Consider the following 24,467-nt stretch of genomic DNA (forward strand, 5'->3'; position numbering starts at 1 on the left):
TTATTAAACAATATTTTATTTTACTTTATTTTAGAATCAAAGCCTGAGAAGAATGAAACAACTCAGCAACCTGGAAGTCTCCAACCACCAAATCTGAATGACGAGACCAGACATAAAAATAAAGTTTACAAAATCATTCTTTCATTGTTCTGCTTATACACAGTACAGTCAGGAGATATGGGCCAAATCTGAGAACTGGGTTAATTTACGAGAACAGAATACACAGTTTTCTAGAAATGGATTTCGTTCAGTCTCAGACTAAAAGGAGTCCAAGACTAGGCTCGTTCTATAGAAGTGAAACTGAGTCTGTGTAGTGTTGGCTTAATGAAAGGTAATGGCCAGTGTTGGGGAGTAACGGAATACATGTACCGCCGTTACGTATTTAAAATACAAAATATGAGTAACTGTATTCCGTTACAGTTACCGTTTAAAAAGGTGGTATTCAGAATACAGTTACTTTGTTGAAATAAATGGATTACACGGCGGTATTTTCCTGTTTCATATTGTCGTGGGTCAGGACTGTTTGGGTTTTGTTTGACAGCTATGTTCCTGTGTGTTTCCTGGGTGAGAGAGCGCCTTTTTGTTGTTGTTGTTGTTGTGCTAAGCTACAGAATGCTACAGGCATAGCCCTAAAGAATGTAGCCTCATAGGCAGTGTAGTCCATGCTACAGGGAGAATGGACCGCCATACCCGTTATGTGTCTTTGAGCGCGAGGAGGGAGAAAAGGGAAGTAGAAAAGTACGAGCAGTCATCGAGCAGAAACGGGAGCTGGAAGCATGTAAATATAATAATAACCACTGCAGCCAAGAAGACTGCCTGACGAGCCCAGTTGTAAGTAAGCTATTAAGACTCAATTGTACACCGTGTTCGTGTTTTCCTCCGAAACAATAAGTTCCGTTGGAGCAGCCTTTCAACGCCTCTCTCTGTCTCTCGCTAGCAAAGTTGACCCAGACAACAAAGTAAAGCTATTTTTTGGCAACGAGCCCGACACAGAACCCGACGTATTAGCCAGAGGTCCCTTTACTACGGTTCGGAGTAACCTTCCCAACACTGGTAATGGTAGGGAGGTAATGAAACATCAGGCTAACAATACAAACAGTTTTCATCTTAGATCATCTTTGCAAATCTGGAAAACAACAAAGTAAAATCCTCCCATAAACCTGCAGCTCTTTCAGGTAAACATACTGAGGTTCTGATTCAAAATGTCAAATATCAGTTTTATCCAGTTCTGGGTTTTGGGGCCTCGAGTCTTTCCTGGGGCAAAAGGCCTGATGTAACCTGGAGGTCACCAGACTGTAAGTGGAGATAAATTAAATGAAACATGTAAATAAAGTCTGGTGTTCACCTCTCAGAGTAATACTGGTTTTTACCTAATTCCACTTATTGTCTTTAAAATGTGCTCATTTACATCATTAACACTGAATTATGTTTGTACTGTGTTTGTAACTGTGGATTGTCTTTGTAGGCCAGGGAAGAATCGTCATGACTGTATTCATCTGTATCTCTGTGTTCCCGTGGGGATTTATGTTTTATCATAATTGTACAGAACACGTAAGTCTGTGATTTTCTTGTAAGAGCTGTAAATGTAAAAATATCAGAACATTTAACAGATTTTTACAGTATGTGTCAGAATCATTTGCTCTGTCACAGTTTAAGTTTCTTAAACTTGTCATATTCAGTATAACTCAGTGAATCTTTCAATTTTCTTTCATTTTTAAACAGAGGAGGACTTCCTCACGCAAAACCACAAGTTCTTGATGAAGACTTTCTGGACCTCGTTCAGGTTCATGACTGTTAGCATCTCATCTCAGACTGTGAATAGAAACACATAACATCCTGATGATAAATCAGATTTGAAGTTTCCCGTTTTGATGCTGTTCAGTAAGATGGTGCTGGGAACCAACGGAGGGAAAAACAACAACTTAAACAACAGAGAAAACTGTTGAATCCAAGGCTTCAGACCAATATCGATATCTTTCATCACATTCTGAGATAGAACAGCGGGAGAGTGACAGTCAGAGTAGTGCCTTTCTCATGGACAGAAGCCCGAAACCGTACTAATCACTACTGTCAATAAAAGCACTGCTAAAATAATAATGGATTGGATTTATATAGCGCTTTTCAAGGCACCCAAAGCGCTTTACAATACCACTATTCATTCACTCTCACATTCATACACTGGTGGAGGCAAGCTACAGTTGTAGCCACAGCTGCCCTGGGGCAGACTGACAGAAGCGAGGCTGCCATATCGCGCCATCAGCCCCTCTGGCCAACACCAGTAGGCAAGTAGGGTAAAGTGCCTTGCCCAAGGACACAACGACCAGGACAGAGCCCAGGGATCGAACCGGCGACCTTCCAGTTACAGATGCGATTCCATCCATTCCATTCCATGCCAAAACGGCAAAGCTGACGTGTCCATCCTTGGATCCTGTGTCACACCCACATTCTCACCTGAGGTTTCAGTGATGTCATCACACCTGTCAAAAATCTGATTTCTAACAAATAGCATTAGTGCAGATCAGCCAGTAGATGGCAGCATCTTGTTAAATCTACCTGCATGAGTTTACAGTATGATAATAATAGCTGAACTGTCTGTACAGTTGTTGTATTGTTTGAGTTTAGTATCAGGTAATTATGATGACAAATAAGAACCAGTTTCCTTATCTGCATGAATTTGGCCACCAAAACCACTTCAGGTGTTTGATGCATAATAACTTTGACATTTTTAATCACTTGTTGTGCTGCTATTTTGAAATGTGTGTGTTTTTGTTTTGTTTTTTGTTTGTTTTTTGGTGGTGTGAAGATTGTACAAAGACAAAATATCAAATGTTTGTAGATACAGTACAGTTTATAGTGACGTTTATGCTGGAAACAAGGCAGTAACAGGCTCTGTGCTGCACTGGGTCGGCTCTGATCACCAATGGCGTGTCCAGCGGGGTGTCCTGGGGGGGCACAGGCCACCCCCCCAACTAGACTGGCCACCCCAGGTGCCACCCCAAAGGTAAAACAATAAAATTCAATCAAATCAAATTGTGTTTTCACGGTGAAGCTCAGATATCCGAGTGTAAGTGAATGCAGCATCGGCTTCTGCGCTATGTGCATCACGTTAGCAAAGGTAGGAGAGCCAAGCAGGAAAGACGGCACTGCAGGAAACAATTTTTCGGTGAAAGAAAATGAGGACAGAATAAATGTCCCGGTAAGTAATATTAAGTTTGTTGAGTTTAGTAAACTTCGGTGAAATTAGAATACCAAGGAGAAAATAACACTTAAAGAATTATTGCAGCCGTTGAATATATCAGACAGTATGCTACTGAGGGGAGCTAACATAAGAGTTATGAGTTATAAGATATAATCTAAGTCGTAACATTGCTGTATGGAGCTGCAGATTTGGTTGCAGGTTAACATAGCTGGACTGGCCATCGGGCATACCGGGCATATGCCCGGTGGCTTATTTTATTTTTTATTTTTTTGTAATGGCATGAACAATGAGAGGTGGTGGATTGGCCAGATGCAGGTCGATGTGTAGGAATAACTCATTTGTTTGGTGGTGGCTATGGCGGGGCTTCCACAGAGGCCAGCAGGTGGATGAGGGAAGGGGAGGCAGGAGGAGAGCCCCGAGGCGGCCGCCGGTCCGAGTGTCAGGTGAACTGAACTTCAGGTAAGAAGTTATGACCTGCAGTTTATCTGGGTCAGATATAAACCAAGTTTAGGTGGAGTTTATTTTCGTTGTGCTGACTTTTTACCCTCAGTTGCAATAACTCGTACTGCGTTCTAGCCAGCTTGATGGAGTTTATATACAGCTGGGTGGGTGCTATGATGTTACTGATAGTGAACTTTATTTTATTCATAAGGTTAGTTAGTAGAGTTGCCAACGGCTCCTTAAAAAAATGGGATGGTCCCTCATTCAGAGAAAATATTACACGTTTCGTATTGAGCTGAGAAGAGACGCAGTTTGTCCCGAACTTTAGCTAGAATGGAAAAAAGACACAAAGCTGGATTTATTCTGTCTTTACGTAAAGAGTTATTCTGTCGTTACGCGGCACGGCTGCCTCTTCTTCTCTCATTCTCTCCCCCTCCCTCTCCTGTTGCTACTTCAATCATGAAACTGATCATTGATCAGCTGATCGGCTTTTCTCTCTTGTTTGTTTATCGCCCAATTTGCGCCAGAAAGAGGAAACCTGCAGATGTCGCGCTAAACAACAGCAGCACGTTTAAGCTTGATCGGCTGTTGTCAGAATTTATTTAATATTACTTTCTAGTATCAGCTGATGTTTGCTGGAGCCACAGCTGTAAAGCTGCTGGTCATGATGTCAGTTTGGATATGTGGTGAGAGGGAAACATGAAGATGAAACCAGGAGATGTTCTTACTGAATCATCAGAGCTGAACAGGTGATGGAGAAACAGGTTTACCTTTTAGGTGACATGAATGAGTTGAAGGGAAGTTATGAACTGTTTCTGAGAGACAAATAACACCAGGATCCTTTTTTTATGTAGCTGAGAGCTGGTAACTGTGCAGGGGCGGGTCTAGGAAAGTGTTGCCAGGGGGCAGGTAGGGCATTAACAGGGAAAAGGGGGGCACAAAGAAATACTTTTCTTTCTTATTCTCATTTAAAATATCTCGCTTTTATTAAATAATTATCTAAATCTTACAACCAAAGTTTTTATCTGACGTAAAATGTATAGAAATCATACATATACCAAAAAGACTGTACATCACTGTCACAACAGCATTTGTTTTCATTCAAAGTCTTTATGGCTTTAATACCTGGTGGGCCGGTCTGTAGTCAAAATGCCCGATTTTCTGTCCCAGTCCAGTCCTGCAGGTTAATACTGGCAGTGTCACCATGCCAGCTGACTGCATTTCATCATCAGCCAGTGTTGTTCTTTATCAATATTACCAAAGTTTACCATAAGGCAGCATAGAAAGTATTTACTTGCTTTCAGGTTTTATTCAAATGTTAGTCTTTTCAGTTGTTTCCCCACTTTTTTCCTGTTTCAAAATCAAACACCAGTTTGTGAGAAGATTATCTTCTTTTTTTAATAGGCAGATAAAGTTTTGCATTGGCATTGGCTAATTTGTCAATTGTTTGTTACAAATGTTCGTATTTTAATATTAAAAAATGTTTTTGCCCAAAACATATGTGCACTATATGTCAGTAAAAATACTATGCAAATATTGCTGTCCTTGAATGCTGAGTAAACACTGACAAAGCACTGATTGTATCTCTTGTACTTTATCAACGCAGTATCTAAAAACTTTGCACCGTAGTGGTTAAAATCTCATTCTAATAAGAGTTAAAAGCGCATTCGGTTATTAGGTTTACAGGGTTATTGAATTATGGTTAATGGTTGGTAGAATTTTTTTTAAACATTATCTGCCAATTACATCTGCCACCCTTCTCCAAATCTGTGCCCCTACCTGGCCCCCCCAACAAAAATTTTCTAGACACGCCACTGCTGATCACATCTGAGGACAACATTATTTTTTTTTTCACATTGCGTGACTTGATTTTATATATTCAGATGTAACTAACCATATAAATGTGATGTTGATGTTGATGATTTTTTCATGTGAGCTGGTGATGATATAATGTATGTTTCTTTTTATCTTTTTTATCACATCATCTTAAATCCAACCTGCTTTTCATCATACATGTTGAAACGATGAGAATAAAACAAATTAATCTTTAAATGTTTATTTCTGTACGACACAACACGACTAAATAGAATTGAGAAAAATCCACAAAGCAAACAGAGATGTTAAAACAGATGTTAAAATAGACACAGGTTATTGCAGCGGCCACAACAGCTGCAGCGTCACTGTCTCTGACAACTGAAGGCAGTGGAGCTGCTTCATGGCAGAAATGTGTTAAACAACAAAGCATGACACTAACAATATAAACAGACATGACTCAATATCTGTGCCACTTACATCAATATATACAGATATCCACTGATCTTTGATTACTTAACTATACACCTTCCCAAAACTGTTTGTTTATAAAATCTATAATTATACACAATAAGCACATAAATATTTAATGCCCCCCATCATCCCTTGTTTATTTTAAATACAGCTCAGCTCATCCCTGAACTCATAACTGTCACGTGACAGCTGTGTGCAAGCAAGATAGGACCCAAAGTGCAGACTTATAGAGGAGGAAGGTAAATTCAAACTTAGATTTACTGCAAACACAACCAAAAAACCTAAACTGAAAACTGCAAAAACCTGACAGGCAGACAACACAGCATGGTAAGATGGTAGATCGCAACACAGACAGAGGAAAACACAGGGCTCAAATACACAGAGGGAGCAATCCGTGAATGAGAGACAGGAGGGAAACACAGCTGGGGCAAATCAGGGCTAACAAGACAGGGGAAGCAAAACCTGATACATTAACATGAGACAGACTTCAAAGTAAAACAGGAAACGTAACACAGATGCGGACTTGATAAGGGGATTCACAGCAACTAAGGAACACAGACTGAAGCCAAAAGACTAAAACTCTAACATAAACCACGCAGAGAACGTAAACTCAGCACAACCCTTTAACCCATTAGACAACGAAGGCTAAAAATATAATAAACCCAGAACCAAAAACACAAAACCACTGGGTCGACGACCCAGGTGCCCTAACAATAACTCCACAGTCTGTCTGTGAACAAATGTTTAAGAAATTTTTTCTGGTAAGAGATTATTTCTTACTTTCTATTCGACCAGTTTTAAATTTTACCAGATCCACAAATTTCAAGATCCTTGATCTTAAAAATATGAGCTTGAGCACTCCAGATGTCCAACCTTAACTATCATTATTGGGGTTTTTTTGTTTTGTTTTTTTAATGTGCATAGTGGCTGTTGTGGGTTTGTGTTACCCCATATATCCATACGGTAATTCGGGAAGATGAGTCACCCAGCATGTTTTATGGGCTTATCACACCTGTTGGCATGTGAGTGAATGAGTGTACAGTAGACCAGCCAACTGCCCAAAGTGTATGCCAGCTTTGCCCAGTGTGAGAGCTGGATTAGCCCTTAAAAATATTGCTTAAGAATCTGCTTTTTTTTTTTATTTTTTTATTTTATTTCAGAATCAGAATCAGAATCAGAATGGGTTTATTGCCAGATGTTGAGGTTTACAACATTAGGAAATTGCTGCGGTGCTTCAGTGCAGACAATAAGAATTAAAGTGCTATGTAGAAAGAAAGATATGTGCATGAGATATACATGAGATATATACATGAGAATAAGAATTATGAGTGCTACGTAGAAAGATATATACATGAGTGCATGTGGTGATCAGTGCCAAACATGAAATGATGCAGTGACACAGCGTAGGGTCATGTGTTAGTGGCGGGGACAATCATGTGGTAATTGTTCATGTGTCCAACAGCAGAGGGGAAGAAACTGTTCTTATGGCGAGAGGTTCTGGTGCGAATGGACCGGAGCCTCCTGCCTGAGGGGAGCAGGTCAAACAGACTGTGTCCAGGGTGAGAAGGGTCAGCTGAGATCCGGGCTGCACGCCGCAGTGTCCTGGAGGTGTACAGGTCCTGCAGAGATGGGAGTCTGCAGCCAATCACCTTCTCAGCAGAGCGCACAACACGCTGCAGTCTCTGTTTGTCCCTGATAGTGGCTCCAGCGTACCACACGGTGATGGAGGAGGTGAGGATGGACTCGATGATTGCAGTGTAGAATTGCATCATCGTCCGTGTTGGCAGGTTGAATTTCTTCAGCTGCCTCAGGAAGTACATCCTCTGCTGGGCTTTCTTGATGACGGAGGTGATGGTGGGCTCCCACTTCAGGTCCTGGGTGATGGTGGTACCCAGGAAGCGGAATGAGTCCACAGAGGTGATGGGGGTGTCAGTCAGGATGATGGGGGGGAGTGGGGCTGTGTGCTTCCTGAAGTCCACAATAATCTCCACTGTCTTCTGGGCATTCAGCACCAGGTTGTTGTGGCTGCACCAGGACACCAGACGTTCAACCTCCCTCCTGTAGGCAGACTCGTCCCCGTCCGAGATGAGCCCAATGACGGTGGTGTCGTCTGCGAACTTGATTAGCTTGACAGACTGGTGGGTGGAGGTGCAGCAGTTGGTGTACAGGGAGAAGAGCAGAGGAGAAAGAACACAGCCCTGAGGGGAGCCGGTGCTGATGGTCCGGGAGTCCGAGACATTCTTTCCCAGCCTCACGTGCTGCTTCCTGTCCGTCAGGAAGTCAGTGATCCACCGGCAGATGGGATCAGGCACATTCATCTGGGAAAGCTTGCCTCGGAGATGGTCTGGAAGGATGGTGTTGAAGGCAGAGCTGAAGTCCACAAACAGGATCCTGGCGTAGGTTCCTGGGGAGTCCAGATGCTGCAGGATGAAGTGTAGGGCCATGTTGATGGCGTCGTCTACAGACCTGTTGGCTCTATATGCAAACTGCAGGGGGTCCAGGAGGGGGGCTGTGAGGGTCTTGAGATAGGAGAGAACCAGGCGCTCAAATGACTTCATGACCACAGATGTCAGAGCCACGGGTCTGTAGTCATTTAGTCCAGTGATCCTAGGTTTCTTGGGGACAGGGATTATGGTGGAGGACTTGAAGCAGGCAGGCACATGACATGCCTGCAGTGAGGAGTTGAAGATGCCAGAAAACACTGGGGCCAGCTCGTTTGCACAGTGTCTGAGGGTGGCAGGAGACACACCGTCTGGGCCGGGAGCTTTCCGAGCATTCAGACTCCTAAACTGCTTCCTCACATCTGCTTCATGAATATGAAGAGTTGTGGTCGGAGGAGGTGGTGTGAAATCCTCTTTTGTGTGGGGTGAGGGGGCGGGTGTTGCAGGTGAACAGTTTGAAGGTGGTGATGGCTCTATGGAGGGGGGAGAGGTGGGGGAATGAGTGTCCAAAGTGCCTCTATTGTTGGGGTCGTTGAAGGTGTGAAGGCTGCCTGATGGCTCGTCAAAACGGCAGTAGAAGTTGTTAAGGGTGTTGGCTAAGAGCAAGTCATCAGTGGAGTGGGGGGTTTTAGGCTTGTAGTTGGTGATATTCCTAAAACCTTTCCACACAGAGGCCGAGTCATTCTCTGAGATCTGCTGCTGCATCTTCTCAGAGTGCTGATGTTTGGCAATGTCCACTTCTTTAGTGAACCTGTACTTGGCCTCTCTGTAGCAGTCCCTGTCTCCGCTTCTGAACGCCTTACTCTTTTCCAGCCACAGCTTTTTGAGTTTAGGAGTAAACCAGGGTTGTCATTGTTATAACTCACCCTGGTGCGTGATGGCACAATGCTGTCCTCACAGAAGTGGATATAGGAGGTGACAGTGTCCGTAAACTCGTCCAAGCTGTTAGAAGCAGCCTTCATTGTGTCCCAGTCTGTAGACTCCAAACACGTGCGAAGCTCCTCCACAGCCTCGTTGCTCCACAGTTTTTTAGTCCTCACGACATTTATTTAGTCCATGTAAATAATTGCATATTCATCTGGACACAAACTGTCAACCTGCAAAACAGATTGTCAAAAATTTGTCTAGTTTTACCAAATACAATATGTAACTGTTTCATCTACTTTCAAAAGCACTTCATCAACAGCTTTTTATAAATAAAGTTATTTTCCTGAAAGTTTTACACATTGCAAAGTCAGCCAAGTTGGAAAGGCTTGGAACGGAAAAAAGCCATTAAAGCAATACTGTCGCATTTGCTCTTCATGGATGACATCACTGTCGGAGCCAGAATGCAACACAACTGGTTTTCATCCTGCGGTTAGAGAGTCTTTCAGAAGGAGTGAATAAACTTTGGCAGGTGATATCAATCTGGATTCCTCGCTGGGAGTGTCAGCCGCAGTAACTGCATAGTTTTATTAACAGCTTTTTATAACTCAGAGTGGTAATAAGTCATTCCTTCAACTTTGCAACCATAGGGCACTGCGTGCTTCATGTAACTGAAGGAAGGGTGAATGGAAAAATGCACTGAAACATTCCTGATAAAAATCTGCTGCCATCCACCAGGACGATGAAGATGAAACCAGAGTGGATGCTTCAGCAGGACGATGATCCCAAATAGGATTTGAAGACAGTTTGTGTGCAAGAATGGGCCAAAATCACACCCAAGTAATGCACCCACTAGTTTCTCTATAGAGGAGCAGATTAAATACTTTTTCTTAAACTCTTTTATGCACATCTATGCTTTAATTTCTTTGCATGTTTGGATTGGTTGTTACTGACATCTGGTTAGAATTTCATGTCAGTAGAACCTTTAGAAATATATTTACTTACAAACTTGGTGGCGTGTTCAATGCTTATTTTACCTACTGTATAAATGTAAACTATTTCAAGATCTCTTTTTTGGAAGTAGCTCCACTGTGGTCTGTACTGCTTCAATGACAGCAGATTAAATGTGGAAAAACAGGCAATCTTCAAATAACACCTTCATTTCTTAATCAGCTGTTTGTGAATGGATGCATCTGTGTTTATTTAATGTGTGTGTGCTCGAGATCTGTGGAAGTAAAAACTACTTTAACATCTTTCCATCTTTTTTCTTTTTTTCCTTGTCATCATTAAGACTTTCTGCAGCTTCACTTTAGCTTTGATTGCTCCACTTCCAGTGTATTTCAAACAACTGGATGGGGTGGGTACAGTATACTCTGCGGTGGGGTTGGGTGGGCTGCCCCAGGTTCTGTGGGACTTGGTGGTGTTGCTACTGTGGGCCCGGGTCTGGATGGGACTGGGCCCCCTGGGGGAGCTGGCCCCAGGGATGGGCTGCCTGGCCCTCCCTTCCTTCCCTCCCCATCCCCGACTGCCTCCCACTTCCCACTCCACCACACCCACCCACACATGCAGGGCCTTGGGGTGCAGGTGTGTCACCAGGGTGCAGGGGAGGCATTCTGGCTGCCTGTGCCTCAATTTTATTTCACAAACTAGACATCCACATTACTCACACTCTCATAACACATACATATAGGACCTTGGGGGTGGGCACGTATGCATTCAACCTCACCTCTGGCGCCGGTGCCCACCTCTCAGTTTTAAATGCATGTAGTCATTGAGGGTTGTCGGGAGTTTGAAAATCTACAGTGCATTTAAAACCCACTCATGTGTAGTGTCGCTGTGTGTTGTTCTACAACGCATTTAAAATCCATGTTTTAGTAGCAATAGTTGCCTTGTGATGTAATTCACCTGCAGTGACAAGTGTCGGGCTTGTTTACTTTACCTCAGCAGACAATTGAATCTATCTTTATCCTTGTCTTATCTGCACACAGTCTAACAGTCCAAACTCGCAACTGTTTAAAGCCCAAACTGGCTAAACTGGTCTTGCAGAAGCTCACAGATCAGTTTATCAAGAGAAAAGTGCAGATTTGTGAGATTCTTTGAGTTTGTGAATCAGCCGACTGCAGGTGTGTAATTTCCTATTTTTATTTCAACATGACATCTTTATAAGCTTTTAAGCAGTCTGTTATCACTGCTTTCTCAGCTTTTGTGTGTTGCTGTACTAACAGCAGTGCATGAAATCCTTTTTCGTTGTCTGGTATCTATTCTAGTCAACTTTTTTTACTTCATTAATGTTCAATAGTAAAAACACATAAATGGAAATGAGCAAACAGAACAAAAAAACCCCCAAAACTGGCATGTAAATGTGAATGAATTATTGTATCCATTGCAGATGTAAATAATAAGATATTAATTCATTTTGTCCGCTCAGTCGTTACAGTCTCATAGAGAGAGACGTCACAAACAAAACGATCAAAGAGACTACAAGCATTGTTTCCATAGCAAACTGAAACCTTGATTTCAGCAGACTCCTTCAGCTTAAAAGCTCTTTAGAAAGTTTCTGTGTAGAAACTGATTGGATCTTATTATGACATATATACCTGTATACACTAGACATGTAATCATAGTTACCTTCATAAATTGTGTGTAATCATATACACTCGTATATACTATGCATGCTCACAATGAAGTGTTTATATATGGAGTCACTGTGTTAAGCATTTAACCTGCATGTTCAAATCACATGACCTATATATTTAGGTCATATATATCTCCCAGTATGTTACAAAAATATTGTGCCACTTGTTGTATGACCAAATGTTGACTAATACTGCTTAAAAATGTAACCCTTTATGACCTACTGTCACTAGTCCAACAAAGGGTTAATTAAACTTGGTACTGCTAAGGTATGTGCATATGACCCTTCTTGGCATGCAACTGCATCTAACTGTACAGTAGAAGCATGCGGTGGTTCAAGATGGCTGTGCAGCAGAAGCAGGCAGCGGGGTTTGACTGGACTGCTTCATGGCGTTTAGTTTGCCGTGCCGTTGTTTGGATGGCTGCCAAGCAAGGGCCTGCAACCTTCTCAAGTAGCTATAGGGAAAAACATAAGCCCCTTGAACACCTATAAGAAAAAAACAACCCTTACTCAGCATGGATAGCAGCTTATGTCCAGCATGCGTGCCCAAGGAAAGTGTTAGATGGATTAACTGCCTTTCCGTAGACTTTCAGACTCACTTTGGCCATGAAACTGTCAAACGGACCAAATGCAGTGATGGATGAGATTGTTCTGCAAGAAGTTATGGTGCGGGGTCACGTATATCATAAGTGGAAGATGAAGAGGGAAAAAAAAGAGGATGAAATGATACAGGAGGGGTGATCCCTGTTCCTATATAAGATGAGTCTGATATGCATTGGCTCTCTCTCTTCTTTCTGCTGCTTCTTTCCTGTCTGTCTTTTGTGTGTGTTTGTGCTTTAAGGCTCGACACCGTATAAAAATATTAACTCGCTCAGTGAAATAGGAACTGAATGAGAGCAGAAAAACAAGAGGGCAAACTTTTGAGCTCATGTTTAATGGTTCATATGGTTGTAATGCAGCCTTCTGTTTGCACTGCTTAGCCTGTGAGTGTTTATACGGCTGTTTTGTTGTAACTTGTTGTAAATGTCTGGTTCTGTCAAACTGTCATCAACTCACTGACAGCAGCAGTTTCAGCTTTGACAGTCTGACTGCCTCTGTATGTTCAGGTCTTCCTCTTGGTGAACTCTAACATAAACACAGGTTGTGTTATTTATTAAGTAGAGTCATTAAAATGTGCTGGATAAAATGGTCTAATGGCATTGATTTAAATTTGTAGATATTTTTGAGCAGGAGTGGTTCTGTTTGGGTGTTGCTGTGAATTTGGAGTGAAAAAACAAACAGAAGATTTCAAAATGAACAGGAATGACTTGATTAAGCTAAAAATGATACAAATGATGGACGGATACCTATGAGGGGCCGTACAAGCCAAAATTAATTCTTTCACTGTCACACACAGACATTCTTCTTTCACACACATATACTTTATACTTGCATTCCTACATTTTGCTCTCATTTACATGCATTCAATAATATATGAATGTAAGAAGAGAATGCATACATGTCTGAAGAAAATATATGTATGCAAGAGAATAATGTATGTGAATGAAAGAGTATAGTGGAAACGGAAGAAGAAAAGCTGAATTTGAGTGAACAAAATTCATTGCTGCATACAAAAAATGTATTTCAGTGTTTGCTATTATCCACACACACCCACACAATAGCAGCCCCTCTCGCTCAGTTTTTGTATTTGGGTTAGCTCGCAATGTGTTGCTCGCGCTCCCAACATTTCTGCCCGTGCGCGTTCAACTCTTTGTGTACACCGTTATATTTGTGTCACAAAACCAGCCAATCACAGACTTGGATGCCGAAAACGTTAGAGCACTTATGGAAATATGTGATGTGTTGATGAATCGAGCAGGTATTTGAAGTTTACACAGCACCATTCTCGCATGAAAATATCTTAAAAGCTTATTTTGTGACCCAGAAAGAGTAATATTTCAAACTCCGCCACTCTGTGTTCCTCCACCACTGCCTCGTTTGAGTTTTGGACGAAATGGATTCTGGGATATTGCATTTCGTCATTTCGAGCTGATTGGAGACCAAAACAGCTAATCAGATATTTTTGCATCCAAGTCTGTGATTGGCTGGTTTTGTGGCAAAAGTTGAAGTTTCTTCTCCCCCCTCCATGCTGTCAGACACTTGAAAGTGACCCGCGCGTGCTTCTCAGCCAATCACAGCGGTACAGACACCCAGCCTTCCGTTTCCATTAAATCTTTTAATGGAACAACAGCAGACATGCTTCACCATATTTTCTTTGGCTTAGAATGAAGTTGGTTTGGAAACATATTCAGCTATGCTTCATCTCCTGCTTTGCATTTCTGTGGCCGCCCCGTGCTAGCAGTGTCCAAGCGTTTTGTTGTTTTTCTCCCCCTTTTCATTCCGCGCTCCCCCCTGCAATGGCTCTGCGCCCCCCGTAGGGGGCGGGCCCCACACTTTGTGGATTACAAACTTTAACCACATGCTGAACTTTGGCCCAGCGTTGATGCTACTTGTTAGTATAATGAACTAAAAATAGAACAAAATCCTCTAAAAATAATTATGACAACGTCATCTTCAGCCAGGAGGGAACAGGTCCACGCAGAATGCTCATTTTAACATTCTTATATTAACAGGATTTCAACATTCACGTCAATCATTCACATAGATATAACTTACCACGTCCTGGTATCTTTCCGTTGTATAGTTCTTGGTGCAAAGGTTATCACGTCATCCAAATCAGTTGGTTGTTTTCTGAACAGACCCAATTCAACGCGCCTTTATAAACACCGGATCTTTATGATAATGTGGCGATACTAAGCTAAAAATCACAAGTATTTATTTGCCATAACTTTGCCAATTTATTGTCAAAATTGTGTATTTTATTCTCGCAATTTTAAACCCTCCAAGCTTTGCCGCTGATTGTTTTCTACCTTTGGGAAGGTCTGCCATAGAAGAACCTTTAAAGGTGCCCCAAAGAACCATCAAGAAACAATTGCCCATTGTTCCTTCAGTGGGCTGGTTTCAGTCATTATGCAAATGTACTGTTTATAAGATTGGGGAAACCTGCAGTCAACTGAGACTAAAGAAGTCACTTGGATGAGTGACGAAACGTTTCTCCCACAAAACGCTACGTCCAGATGAACAGAATCAACTTTTGGAGATTTACTTTCCTGGATGATTGAGAATGCATCGAGACACATAGCCATTTATTATTGGTTTATTGTAATTTTTGTAGGTGAACTACAAGGTCGTCGAGACCATTCAGAAACATAAACTACAGTCTTTTTATACTGCAGACACTTTACTCACTTACAGTTGTTTATTCACCTTTCAGTCACTTTAATTTTAAAACTGTGTAATTTGTGTATATACTGTATATTCTGTGTATTTATTATCTCACTCTTATTGCCTGTTTATGTCATGTCCTTATCTTCAACGCCATGCTGCTCTGTTGCATGTTAATTGGCCCTTGGGGATAAATAAAGTCTTTGTGATTCTGATTCTGATCCTGACTTCCATCCAATTGTAATTCAATCTAATTGTTTTTCTCCCTTCTCTTCCTCATTTTGTTGGTTCTGTGAACAGAATTAGTGTGAATCTGAATTAATTTGTGCAAACAAGAAAAATCTACAGCTTTTCAGTCAGAGGTGGTCTTGTGATTTAGAGTAGATTTATGGGTAGAGTAGATTTATGGGTAGAGTAGATTTATGTGTTGATGCTTCCTGCTTCAGCTCTACGACTGGCTGCTGAGTGATATTTACACCCTGGCTGGATTACAAACTTTAACCACGTGCTGAACTTTGGCCCAGCGTTGATGCGACTTGTTAGTATAATGAACTCTAAACTAAAAATAGAACAAAATCCTCTAAAAATAACTATGACAACGTCATCTTTAGCCAGGAGGGAACAGGTCCACGCAGAATGCTCATTTTAACATTCTTATATTAACAGGATTTCAACATTCACGTCAATCATTCACATAGGTATAACTTACCACGTCCTGGTATCTTTCCGTTGTATAGTTCTTGGTGCAAAGGTTATCACGTCATCCAAATCAGTTGGTTGTTTTCTGAACAGACCAAATTCAACGCGTCTTTATAAACACCGGATCTTTATGATAATGTGGCGATACTAAGCTAAAAATCACAAGTATTTATTTGCCATAAATTTGCCACTTTATTGTCAAAATTGTGTATTTTATTCTCGCAATTTTATACTTTCCAAGCTTTGCCGCTGATTGTTTTCTACCTTCAGTGGTAGATCTAATAGTGTAAACTATTAGATCAAGGCGCATAGAGACCACTTTGATTTTGTCGTGTAATGTTCATTAACAATGAACAAAATTATAAACATTTACAAAGATATCAAAGCGAATTTCTAGATGTTGAGCCCACAGCCTCAAACTGGAGCTGTGGGGCTTCATAACTGGACAAACAAGAAGCAAATGATTTAAAACTAAGAAGAGCACAGGTATTTTTGCGGTTACAACTATTTCCAAACAGTTTTTCTGAAGAGTATTACGCACGTTGCATGGCGCGTTGTGACGCGTATAAAAGAGCCATCTGAGAGCCGCTCAGCAATCGCTTCGAAGAAAAGAGACCGAGTCGCTCTGTCAGTCTCTGCACCTGTTACTATGTGCGGGTACAGCTCGCTCTGTAGGGAGTCTTCTTGCACTTTTCTACTCATGACTTTAATCCTGTGATCTGCCTTCGTCTTAATCACACCTGTTCAAGGTAAACCGACCTTTTACTTCAACTCTAAGCTCAGCTTAAGGCCAAAACTTTGACTCTTAAATGCCGTAAAAATCTGACATCGATCTGATACCAAATAAATGCACTATTATCGAAACCTTTACCTTTTAATAGCATCTTACCTGGTTGGAGGACTGTGCCCGGATCTCTGATCTGAATACATCATCAAAATACTAAATGTAAAAACATTTTAATGAGCATTAAATCCAAAAACTTGTAAACAAAACCGAAACTTTTCAGCTGAAATCTAATTAGAATAAATTCATCTGCAAGTGTGTTGCCTCTTAACCTGGTTAGACTGACACACTGACAGCGTGGCACGAGTGGGCATCCACGCTGCGTGCCGATAATATAAAGTGTATCCTGTAGTTGTGGCTGCAATCCTCATCGAAGTGTGTGAGAATAATGACAACAGCATTGTTAACAGGTATCAGCACCTGGTTCATTTCTTACAGTGTTGAGCACTGTAAGAAAAACCCTAAACTCTAGTAAAAACCTTGCAGCAGGATTCGTCAGCGCGTTACTGTAAAACTTACAGCAACCTCACTGTAATTTATTTAACAGTTTTACGGTGTTTTTTACATGAAACTACTCAAATTTCTACAGTATCTACTGATGCTATAGATTTTTACAGTAGGGAACAAATTATTTAAACCCCTACTGATTTTGTAAGATCGGCCACTAAAACAAAAATGATTATGATTTCAGTGGTAGGTTTATTTGAACAGTGAGAGACAGAAAAGCAACAAAAAAAGAAAACGATTCAGAAAAAGTCATTTCAAAAAAGTTACTTACAACTTACAAAATCAGCATGGGCTCAAATATTTTTCCCTGACTGTATTAACAGATTCTCTAATAATTTGGTCTTAAAAACACTGATAGTATTTCCAAAGAATTATATATTATTAGTTGAAGCAGTGGGAGCTGGGACTACATGATCATCAGTGTGTGTGCACAAAAAGGTGGCAAACAAGCTTCCTCAAATATTTTCATATAACATACTACAAATACTAGTAGAATTTTTATTTCAAACAAAAAACAAATATCTGCACTAACAGTAAATACTTTTTTATTGCTTTAATACCAAATTCTGCCAAGGCCACATATTCAGAATCTATATCAGTCCATCGCTACCTTAAAAAAAAACAGGAAGTCATGCTGTGAACATTTCAGAAACAAACCAACAGGGTGAATGTCAAAAATAGCACAAAGTGATTGTTGACACCAGGTCCAGATCTGCAACAGGGTCAAAGAATGACTGCAAGTGTAATAGAACCAAGAGAGACATCGGCTATCAATACACACGTATCTCTGTCTGTCTGTATGTCTGTCTTATTAAAAAGCTGAAGGTAAAAGATTTGGTTTGAAAGGTTCTCTGTTGGTTCTCTCATTTCCACAGAAGATTCCCATTAATGCCCAGCTGTCTTTATATAACTGTCCTGTTACAGGGTTATGGGGGAAATGACTGTAAAAGGTTTGCACTCACCATGAGCAGCATTTCTCCTGTGAAGTTTAACGCCTGTAGTTTTATTTTTAATAAAGGCCAAATATCATTATATAAAGAAATTGTAATGTCTTCTGAAGACATGATTGGCCCGTCTGTGTTGAGATTTAACAGAATTCATTGTGTCTTCAGTCTCTGTGTGTAATGAGGAAGAAGCTCTGGATCCCCACAGACTGTGAATAAGATGTCAGTGTGGATTTCATGCCTTTCCTCGTGGCCTCACTGTGGACTCTGATCATCTACCTGAGTTCAGTTAAAGGTAAATAATGTGTTTCTATTACAGACTCTACTTTTAGACCATTTTAGCCAACAATATTTAACTAATGCTAAAGTCACCTGCAGGTCTTGATCCATTCTTTGCATGTTATATATTTTCATTTATGATTTAGAAATGGAGGTGTCCAATTATAGCAGGTCTGCCAAGACCATCACGTTAAAACGCTGCAGTTTCAGAAGAAGCAGAAATCAGCAAACAAAGACAATTTCACATTTCTCTCTGCTTAACGTGCAAGTCCAGTTGTGAAATACTGAATTGCTGAATATATGTTTTATCATGTTTTTATCTCAAGAAGTAAAATGTTATCTTAATGTCAGTCTTCAATATAATTTGTTTTCATATTTATCAAACCTCAGTGGGAGTGAATGTTTGATGTGAATGTTGAAAAGCTTTTAATATGACAATGTCGTGCTCACAGTTTAACTGGACCAGGTTGAAGCTGAGTTAGTCACCGAACTTAAAGGTTAAATCAGTGCGGTGTTAGCACAAAGCAGACAACTTACCAAAGAACCGATTTCAAAATGTTTCTTTCGACACTTTGTTACAAATTGTTTGTTCCCATTTCTTTGGTTGAACCTATAAAAAAATACCAAAGCTCAAACACGTTGACGGACATAAAAATGTTTTTGCACAAACAAGATCATTCCCAAATAGCTATCAGCTGAAAACTGGGGCTATCTCAGCACGGAGGCCAGTGTGTGCTTAAACTATCTACAGGAGATGAACAGTATCTGAAAGTCACGTCCTTAAGAAATAGGAAAAATCAAAACAAAACAAAGGTCTGACACAGGATCTGACAGATTCATCTGGCCAGTTCATCAGAAAAGGTCTCAGCTTTGGTTCAGATCAGTGTGTTTGAGGAGCTCAGTAATGAGTATCTGCCATCTGTAGGAGGGAGGAGGCTATGTCATGGAGTTCAGCTGTATTTCATGGAGATCTTGTCGAACTGATGAATTATGAACAAAGAAAAGTAACATCACATTTTGATCCACCATGCTGTACCATCTGAAAAACAAGGACTAGAAAATGAGACCATGTTTCTCCCATGCTGATTTCTCTTTATTGGCTCCTGTTTTAAATCCAGACTTGAATTGAAAATCCTTCTAATCACATACAAGGTCTCGAATAATCAGAGATTAGTCAAAACGAGAGTAAAATGTGGAATTATACTGTGGTGGAAGAACATGAAAAACTATCGTGTGGGAGGCTGTCAGAAAGACTGTTTGTTGTGCTTCACAGTTCTGATGTTGTATAAAGTTGTGTGTCTGCTCCTCTGTCTCCTCAACAGGATCATTTGTAGTGGATGTGACACAGAGCTCCTATCAGGCAGAGGAGAACCACAACATCACACTGGAGTGGACGTTCACCACCAAACCAGACACGTCCATCTCAGCACTGAAGATCCGCTGTAGACTGATTACTGATCAGAAACCCTCAACTCTGTATTATCTTTATTATGGTGTCGAGTTCTCAGAGGTTCAGGATGAAGAGTTTTCAGGACGAGTCCAGAGTGACAAAGACGCCCTCAGAGAAGGACGAATCAGACTCCAGCTGTCCAGACTCAGGACTGAGGACTCGGGTCTGTACCTGTGTGAGGTGGACACAGGTTATGGCCGCGGTTACAACAGCTGCAGAGTCACCGTCTCTGGTAAGACAATTCATTTATACACATGTGATCACTGTGTATAAAAAAACAAAAACTGCCAATTTCATAGATTTTTATTTGTTTGTTTTGTTTGTTTTTCTTTTTTCCAGATACAGATTTTGCTAAAACCTCAACAACAGAGACGTCACTGCAAAATCCAGCTCCTCAGAAAAAGACTCCAACAAATGGTGAGAAAATGCTCCAACTTTTCTCTGCATCATTCCTGCTTGAGTGTTTTTTGGTCCATTTGTGGTGAGTTTGTTTATTTCTTTATTCATCAACAGCAGGTCGATCCTGGGTCCCTGTGGTGATTGTTGTCATCACCGTAACATTAGTTTTGGCTCTCGCTGGTTTTGCTGCATATTTCTCTCTCCACATCTTGCAGAAACGTAAAGTAAGAAACAAACAAACAAACATGTTGTTGCTTCTTGTACCATCAGACTGACTCATTATTCTACTTCTTTCAGCAGAAGCATCCAGAGGATGATGAGACACAAAAACAACCACTACCAGTCTAGCTGCTGTACTCAAAGGAGCGTTGGTGTTAATGGAGCTGAGAGCAATTTATCTTTCCTGAATCTTCACAATTATGTTGGATTCAAACCATCAACCACAGGGAGACACTCGGGCCCAGCAGCACTGAGATCATCATAAGGTCACTCCTACAAAAGGATGTGAGATTGACTTGAACTTTGACTCCAGCTGAAGACTCGAGCCTCGTCCAGCTTATTTATTGAGCTCATTTTCAGACAAACAAAGTGTCGTACAAGAAAACCCAGAGTGGAAGATCAGAGGATCTAAACAGGAAATATTTCTTACAGACGTCTTCAGTCAGAGTTGCTGCTGTCAGACTCTGGAGGATCTGCTTGGAAACATCAAGCAGTGAAACTGATGGATTTCCTCCTTCAGTACAAAACTGTGAAGTTCAGCCTGGAGAAGAAACACTCCTCTGCCTCACTGTCAGCGTGTTTAATGAATTTACTTACTGGTTGGTTGTTTGTTTGTTTGTTTGTTTGTTTGTTTGTTTGTTTGTTTGTTTGTTTGTTTGTTTGTTTGTTTGTTTGTTTGTTTGTTTGTTTGTTAAAGGTGAACTTAAACCTTTCAGGGAGACCTCAAAGTGTCTCTGATGGACAAATTAAAGGGTTAAAATCCTCCCTGATCATCACTGTGCTGGGCTGACATGAATCATTCCCAAACAAGCAGTCTTTTCCATTCCATTTGCATTCATTACAGATGACAGTGGATATTTCCAGCACAGTTCATGTGGAAAGTTCGGGGGGAGTCACCTGAAAATTGTGTTGGTGACACAGAAGACTGGAAAAGCACCAACAAGTTTTAAAGTAATAGAAAGAGAATTTATGGAGCTCATAAGGAGAACTCCTTTGTTTTACTGACCTCACTGTATGAAAACAGACTTTGTTACCACAGCTGATGAGCTCTGATTGTTTTTTGTTTTCTTTCTTTCATCTTTACTGTCTGAGAGAACCTGAGCTATAAGCTGATTACTTTAAACACCCTTCGTTAATCATCTGCTGCACTTTATAAACATCCAAACAAGGTGATTTACATCTCTGGATTTTTAAAGCTACAAATAATTCATTAAGTTTAATGTTAAACTTCCTGCTGGTCAGGACTCGATGTTCAGTCTGTAAAGTTTAGTCTGATTTGTGATCATGTTTTCAGTTTAGTGCTGAGAGTTGCGAGTGTAAAAGTGTCCAACGGTTTTGTTAATTTTTATTAAATCTTTGGATCGTTTTTAAGTCTTAAGTTTTACATTTACAGTGTCTTCACTGTGTTGCTGAACAGACAAACAGGAACTTTAATGCTCCATGTTCATTATGTGTCACTGTAATTAAGTAGAGATGTCTTTTACTACCGAATGTAAGATAGAAGATGTAAGAAATTATAAAATAAAATGAGAGATGATAAAAGCTTCACTTGTTTTACTGGAGATGAAATGTTGATGTTCACCTTAATTCTAACTCATCTTTTCAGTGCAATACCAGAGCTGGACACTAGAGGCCACCTTCTGATTTCTGTTTTAAAGCAGTAAACGTTGTCACTGATTTGTTCCACACATGAGTGTGAGTCTACGCTTCCTACGTACAAACACGTCTCTGCAGCCTCTTTGACTGCTGCAGTCAGTGGGAGTTATTGTTAATGTCCTGCAGGCCTGTATGGGGCGACAAACAGACTTTAAAAGTAGCTACAGTCCTCGAGGCCTGGAGTTCGACACAGTGACAGTGATCAACTTCCTTTTAAAGTGTTTTGAATGAGCGTTTTGTCCACCACCATCAACAGATACAGCAGTCCCCTGTCAATCACAAGTTAAGCCTACCGTAAAGCAGGCCTGTCCTCATGTTCTTTACTCTAATGGGACCATCGTTACCAACTGAAGGTCATGTTGTATCAAATGCTCCTTTTATCTGTTGCTCATGAGGAAAATAAATTACCAGACAAACTAATTAAAAAAAAAATACAGAGAAAATGACTCTTCTCTCTTTTTTAGAGTCGAGTCTTCAGGATCTAAAGTTTGGAGATCAGTGACAGAGATTTGATTTTGACAGTCTTGAGTTTGCATTCATAAACATTAAAACAAATCTTCTTAACGATGCAGAATTCACTCGGCTCCACAGCTTCAGGATAATACAGGATGGATCTGTATTAGGTTTGTTTACAGCTGGAGCTGCAGAAACCTATTTGCTGCTTTTTTTCTAGACTTGGGCATCACAGTTTGATCAGAGTGTAACTCTGACTTGTTGAGATATTAGCATTACTTCTGTTACAGTCTTATTTTATATTCATGTCGCACAATGAGTACTGTATTTCCATATTACATTATTAGTCACATGACGTCCCAGCTGTCACAGGTAGGACTTGCCTACATGTAGCTGCTGCCTCAGCCTGAATTGGCTACACTTTTGTTGATTGGTGCCACTCATGTTTTGTAAAGATCACGTGCAGATTATTTCCCTGAAGCCTTCAATCGACTCCTCATATTTTTATTTTGTGCCGTACCTTTATTATTTTACTTGGTAGTAAACAAGTGTGTTTGCAAATTTGGTGACGCTGTTTGTTCAGCATGTAACTTTGATTTGTTACGATCTTAGCCTTACATCCATTATTGTATTTTTGCTATAAATGCTAATTGTATGATACATTGCAGGAAGTCGGGGCCGAGCGAGCAGCTGATAACTTTATAGCGAGGCCGCCGCTGCTTCTCTGGGCTACGTTTACAGAATATTCCTCTTTGCCTTGTGTTCATTTTACTTTTGCCTTTTTCTTTGTGCTTTTTGCTTTGTTTGGCCTTCTCACTGGAAGTTGGAAGTTTTAGAATAGCAATTGAGACTTACATGCAATATATGGAAGCCTGTTAATGTATTAAATTATTAAGTTAGATTCAGTGAAGCTGTCTGCTCTAAACTGAAGGAATTTTTTTTTTGTTTGTTCATTTGCTTTCTGAATGTTTTGATTTGTAGATTCTCTTTTGTGTGACACCACTGAAGACTGAAGGAGGCCCTTTTTCTAGCTGCAGATCACCAGTGTGTTTCTGCAGTACAGTTAACCACAGAGGGTGCATTTGCTTTGGAGTTTAATTACTTTAACAACTTGTGTTTCTTTTATTCAGAAGCTGAAGGCCAAAAGTGGAGGCAACTGTGTGCCTTGGTGGTGGGACCATCTGTGCGCAGTGCTTATTTATGCACTCTTGGTTTGAGTGTGTGAAGATGAGCTGCATGTATGAGTTGGTGATCTTTCTGGACCTTCTCATCTGGTAATCCACAGCTCGGAATTGTGCATGTACAATCAGTTCATTGGTTCACTTATTTCGTATTTTAAACAGCTGTCAAAATGTTTATTTTACACTGAACCACATCTGTCTCAAGTATAACTGACCTGTGTGCCTACTGGCAGGTTTTTGTGCAGTTTTGTTTATTTATTATCTATATTATCTTTAATTATAATTTGCACAGGACATAAACGTCCAGCATTTTTCACCAGCAGTAAAACACCTGTGAGGAGTTTCCTCCACCAAAGCTTTTGTTTTATGTCAAATACAGCTTTTCTCCAATGCAATCATATTTGCTGTGTCAAAAAAAAAAAAAAGGGAATAGATTTAATAATATTAGTGACTCAGTGGTTAGTAAGTGCATCAAAGCAAGAAGGTCCTGCAGAGAGATAAAGAGTGATGACATTTAACTTTAAAATTGTTTCAGTAAATGACACAGAAAGCAGCGGCCTCGATCATCTACATCAACAAGATGAAACACGTGCTGCTGTAACATTTTCATTCCTGATGAACACAAACTCTTTTCCAGTCTCACTGACCCTCACACAGTCATACAGCATGTTTACTACTAACCTGCTGACTGTGCAGAGCTTTTCCTCTCACTGTTACTGTCAGTCTGTGTTGTGTTTGTAAACTCTTTATATTGTTATAGTTTTAC

The 24,467-nt window shown here is 40.6% G+C and overlaps 2 protein-coding genes across 4 annotated transcripts in view; both read left to right on the plus strand.

Moving 5' to 3' along the window:
- Nucleotides 1–24,467, plus strand: part of LOC309701685 (programmed cell death 1 ligand 1-like) — a 76,193-nt gene that overhangs the window by 5,192 nt on the left and 46,534 nt on the right. For 2 of the 3 annotated variants that reach the window (XM_082525839.1, XM_082525840.1), the window contains exon 4: nucleotides 35–628. The exons of the other annotated variant lie outside the window; for it this stretch is intronic. In XM_082525839.1, coding sequence (XP_082381965.1) covers nucleotides 35–192 — 158 coding nt within the window. In that variant the 3' untranslated portion in view covers nucleotides 193–628. Of the gene's footprint in view, nucleotides 1–34; nucleotides 629–24,467 lie in introns of those variants that run through there. 3 annotated transcript variants of the gene reach the window in all.
- LOC309701687 (uncharacterized protein) lies at nucleotides 18,236–21,001 on the plus strand. The gene is made up of 5 exons (XM_082525844.1): nucleotides 18,236–18,359; nucleotides 19,666–20,025; nucleotides 20,133–20,210; nucleotides 20,307–20,416; nucleotides 20,490–21,001. Exons 1-5 carry the CDS (start codon nucleotides 18,302–18,304, stop codon nucleotides 20,538–20,540), a joined length of 657 nt encoding a protein of 218 aa, XP_082381970.1. The 5' UTR covers nucleotides 18,236–18,301; the 3' UTR covers nucleotides 20,541–21,001.

This window comes from Aulonocara stuartgranti, assembly GCF_965226115.1.
Source record: "Aulonocara stuartgranti genome assembly, chromosome: 3".
NCBI classification, from domain to species: domain Eukaryota; kingdom Metazoa; phylum Chordata; class Actinopteri; order Cichliformes; family Cichlidae; genus Aulonocara; species Aulonocara stuartgranti.

Coding starts and splice junctions, on each gene's coding strand:
- LOC309701687 (XM_082525844.1), top strand. CDS start 18,302: ATGCCTTTCCTCGTGGCCTCACTGTGGACTCTGATCATCTACCTGAGT. Junction 20,026..20,132: donor CTGCAGAGTCACCGTCTCTG/GTAAGACAATTC, acceptor TCTTTTTTCCAG/ATACAGATTTTGCTAAAACC. Junction 20,417..20,489: donor ACATCTTGCAGAAACGTAAA/GTAAGAAACAAA, acceptor TACTTCTTTCAG/CAGAAGCATCCAGAGGATGA.